Below are 5,000 nucleotides of genomic sequence, written 5' to 3'. Positions count from 1 at the left end.
GGTGATTCTGACCGAGTTCAACCACAGTTAACAGTTAACAGCATCACACTATGGGCAGAGAGAGAAAGTGTGTGTGTGTGTGAGAGAGAAAGAGAGAGAGAGAGAGGGAGGGAGGGAGAGAGAGAAAGGGAAAGAGAGGGAGGGAGAGAGAGAAAGGGAAAGAGAGGGAGGGGGAGAGAGAAAGGGAAAGAGAGGGAGGGAGGGAGGGAGAGAGAGAAAGGGAAAGAGAGGGAAGGAGAGAGAGAAAGGGAAAGAGAGGGAGGGAGAGAGAGAACGGGAAAGAGAGGGAGGGAGAGAGAGAAAGGGAAAGAGAGAGAGGGAGAGGGAAGCCAGTTACAGTCCGATCTATCTCTCCTTTAAATGTCTCTTGAGTGTCTGGGAAGAAAGATAACCGTCTACGTTATGGATGGCGATAAAAAAGATATCTATTGAACTCTATACTACATGATATTCAGCTTACGTTCGGTGACTTAGTTAATGCTTAAAAAATGAAAAATAAAAAATAAATAAGTTAAAAATAAATAAAAACGGGAAATACAAGGGTGAGATAAGGAAGAGAAATGAAAAAAACAACAACATAAAAACAAAATAGAAACGGGAAATACAAGGATAAGGTAAGAGAAATGAAAAGAATAAAAATACAAGAAATACAAGAGTGGAGAAAAGGAATCCATATCTATATAAGAATACATATATATATGGACCAACTCTTTTATGACATAAACACGCTTAGGGGACACATAGACGCCTCTCAAAAGACCTACACAGCCATCTAGGTGTCAACAACAACACCGAGTATTAGTATTCAAATATAACCCCTATCAACCTGCTTCATATGTGTCTGTGGCCACGCTCCGACAGCGGCCAAGACGATATGACATCTTTATGGCCATATTTGGATAAGGAATTCATCAGCTGCATTTCCTTCCCAGGAGACTTCTCATATTGCTGTGAATGATTTCATAATGCTTCGCTCTAAGAATGTTGTGCCTTGGTTTATATTCGTAATTACGGTAGCAGCGATTCGTGATTTTTTGAATCATTTATGCTATTTCAGTGTAGTGTAAAGATGTAAACAAAATCATGCATTAATTATTGGATGAAATATAGGCAATCCCAGCATCACACTTTGGGCAGAGAGAGAAAGTGTGTGTGTGTGTGAGAGAAAGGGAAAGAGAGTGAGGGAGAGAGAGAAAGGGAGAGGGAGGGAGGGAGGGAGAGAGGGAGGGAGGGAGGGAGAGAGAGAAAGAGAGAGGAGAGGAGAGAGGGAGAGTAAGAAAGATAGAGAAAGAAAAAGAATTGGGGAATAATACAAATACCATAGGAAATATTGGCATCTTCAGATCACAGTCATATGCCTCTCTGTCCACTTTTACGATAAGCCAGCCTGTCATGCCTAGATGGCTCACCTTATATAGATTGGTCTGTCACGGAACGCATAGAAAACGGGGATAAGGTAACGGTCGTCATTATCCATAACAGAAAACGTATGCCATGTAGGGGTATCTATGATATTTTTTAAAACACTCCTGTATTTCCATCTCTACCCCCTCCTCTTCTCTCCATATTCCTCTCCCTTCCATCTTCCTTTCCCTCTCATCTCTCCTTCCCCTTATCTTCCGTTCCAATTCATCCCTTCTCCTTCCTTCCCTTCCAATTTGTTCTAGACTAACTGTATCTTGACGTATAATTGCTCTAATATTCTTGCGTTTCTCATCCTCATGTATCAACTTCTGATAATTCAAATTACATTTTTCATTGATAAAATTCTTAATGTCAATTTCGCATTTATTCCTTCTCACATTAAGGCTTTTCAACATTTTTGAGACGAGTCAAGGGAACTTTTAATATTTCCTTTGGTCTGATTACCCTAGTCTCCCCCTATGATGCACAAACACTCATTATAAGTGTGTGTACGAGTATGCGTCTGTCTCGTTTTATCAGGATACTAAACACCAATAGTTTTTTCTTTGTCTTTTTTTTATTCATCAAAACAAGATCCCAGATCGCATGTTGCAGGGAAAGTCCTCGCATTCACGCCTTCCTTTTTAACCGCTGGTCATTTATGTTTTATTTATGTTTATTTTTTACTTATTTATTTACTTATTTTTTTACGCTCCCAAAATCAGAGAGAAGATTTATATCATCGTGTAGTCACTTGGACTTGTCATTCACGCCGGTAAGACTTTCATACGGGGATTCCCTCACGATATTAGCGTACATGTACGCACGCACACAGAAAAGCACCTACACACACGCAAACACGCATACGTAAACTACGTGCATGACTTTATCCATGCATCCCCAGCATACATGTACATGCCCATACAGAAACGCACTTACCGACACACACACACACACACACACACATAAACACACGCACGCACGCACGCACACACACGCGCGCACACACACACACATACACACACAAACCCACAAACAAACAAACAACACACACACACACACAAACCCACAAACAAACCCACAAACAAACCCACAAACACACAAACACACAAACACAAACAAACCCACAAACAAACAAACAAAAACACACACAACACAAACCCACAAACAAACAAACCCACAAACACACACAAACAAAAAACAAACACACACACACACACAAACCCACAAACAAACAAACCCACACAAACCCACACACAGACAAACAAACACACACCAACAAACACACACACACGTAAACCACATACACACACCAAGGCCTATATAAAGTACATATACAGACCTTGCCTGCCACTCTCCCCGCATTCTCAGGTCCGCGCTGTGCTGGGCCGCCGACTCGACCTCCTGACTGAGCGAGCTTCTGAAGTGTCTCGAGTCTGCCGTTCGAATCCCTCGCTCTTCGAAACACCGGCGAATGACCCCTTTATATGGGACACAAAGCATACTCCTAATATAGTCTGGTGTCCTGTCTATAAGGTATAGAGTTTATATGATTTAGGATTGTTCTATTCATGGAGGTGATATAAATGGTGCAATATATTTTTTCTCTGTGGTACAATATATATATATGTATATATATATATATATATATATATATATATATATATATATATATATATATATATATATACAATGGTATAATAGGTGGTGATATATTTCTCTAAATTTTGATTAAAGAAAAAAAAATCTATTAAGAAAAGAAAAGAAGTTAATATCCCAACAGAAATAATGATGATATCCACATAGAATAAGCATAAAAAATAAATAAAGATAATTACTGATAATAAGTAAAAATAAAGAAATAGAATAATAAGAAATAAAGAAATAAAATAAGTAAAAATAAATAGATAAAAAGTAAAAATAGACAATAAAACAAAAAAGAAAAAGCGCCATTTTACTCGTTATTACCTCATTTTCCTCAAAAATTTACAGGTCGCTTCTACCACCTGGATGAACAATTTCTTTCTCATCGCCAACCGCAGCAACTTCGACAATAGTCTTTTTCAGAAGTTTAAGGAGAGGAAAGAGAAGACAAGGAAAAATGGAATTAACGTAAGTCTCTCTAAAATAATCATAATGATAATAATAATAACAATAGTAATAATAACATATATATTTTCTTTTTTTTTAGTGATGTAGGTCAAGGTTATGCAATGTAGGCCTATAGGTTTAATTGATTTCGTGGTACAATGCAGGGTGCATGTTTATATATTTTTTAGTTCTGATTATTTATATATATAATTTCATATTTGGTGTCTTTTTCTTTTTCTGTCTCTCTGCCTCTGTCTTTGTCTGTATCTCCCTCCCTCCCTCTCCCCACCCCTCCCTCCCTCCTTCTATCCTCCTCCACCTCCCTCCCTCCTCCTCCTCCCCCATCCTTCTCTCCCTCTCCCTCTCCCCTCTCCCACCCTCCCTCTCCCTCCCCACTCCCCCCTCCACCTCCCTTCCCTCCCTCCCATCCTTCCCCCTCTCCCTCCACCTCCTCTCCCTTCCCTCCCTCCTTCTCTCCCTCTCCCCCCAACCCTCCCCCCCACCTCCTCCCAGATGACCCAACCCTTTGACCAAAAACTGGTGCGGGAGATGTACCCGGGGCCCCCCCTCTCCCCCCAAGAGAGGTCAGAGGTCTTGAAGAACGCCGTCAGAGTCATCATCGTCAGGCACCCTTTTACCAGGTAACTTCGTCTAACTTCGTGTAGCTTCGTGTGACTGAAAGTAACTTCATGTAAACTTCATGTAAACTTCATGCAACTTCATGTAAACTTCATGTAAATTTCATGCAACTTGTAAATTGTAAATTCATGTAACTTAAAGTAACTTAGTGTAAGCTTCATGCAACATCGCGTAACTTTGTGTGAACTTCATGTAACTTAAAGTAACTCAATGTAACTTTGTGTAACTGAAAGTAACTTCATGTAATGCCACGCAACTTCTTGAAACTCCGTGTAACTTCATGTAAATTCATGTAAATTCATGTAACTTAAGGTAACTTTATTTAAACATCATGCAACTTATCGTAACTTCATGTAAACTTCATGCAACTTCGTGTAAATTCATATAACTTAAAGCAACTTAGTGTAAACTTCATGCAATCCAAAGTAACTTTAAGAAACTTTGTGTAGCTGAAAGTAACCACGCAAATCCATGCAACTTCTTGAAACTCCGTGTAACTTCATGTAAACTTCATGCAACTTCGTGTAAATTCATATAACTTAAAGCAACTTAGTGTAAGCTTCATGCAATTCAAATCAAGTGCATGCAACTTCACGTAACCTTGTGCAACTTCATTGCAACTTCACAAATAACTTTGGATCGTCGTGACAGGAATGAATAGGATAATGAAGAAGTTTTGATAAAGCATGGAAGTATAAGTGTCTTTACTACGAATCAAAGTCAACTTGGCCCTGTACAGCAAGATTAGGATAAATGGCATATCGATTGTCATATCTTGTCATATATTTGAGGCGTTCAGATAGCTTGTCGTGAGTGGTGAATAAAATATGTAAATCACACACCACATATGCATACAAGCAGGTATA

At 39.3% G+C, this 5,000-nt stretch overlaps 1 protein-coding gene across 1 annotated transcript in view; it reads left to right on the top strand.

Moving 5' to 3' along the window:
• The window catches only part of LOC138867843 (protein FAM133-like), a 1,533-nt gene extending 1,502 nt beyond the window's left edge, over nucleotides 1–31 (top strand). Inside the window, exon 2 of the mRNA XM_070144663.1 lies at nucleotides 1–31. This exon is cut by the window's left edge and continues 62 nt beyond it. Coding sequence (XP_070000764.1) covers nucleotides 1–31 — 31 coding nt within the window.
• The last annotated feature ends 4,969 nt before the right edge of the window (nucleotides 32–5,000 follow it).

This window comes from Penaeus vannamei, chromosome 32 (assembly GCF_042767895.1).
Source record: "Penaeus vannamei isolate JL-2024 chromosome 32, ASM4276789v1, whole genome shotgun sequence".
Lineage (NCBI taxonomy): Eukaryota > Metazoa > Arthropoda > Malacostraca > Decapoda > Penaeidae > Penaeus > Penaeus vannamei.
This window is presented reverse-complemented; position numbering and strand designations above follow the sequence as displayed.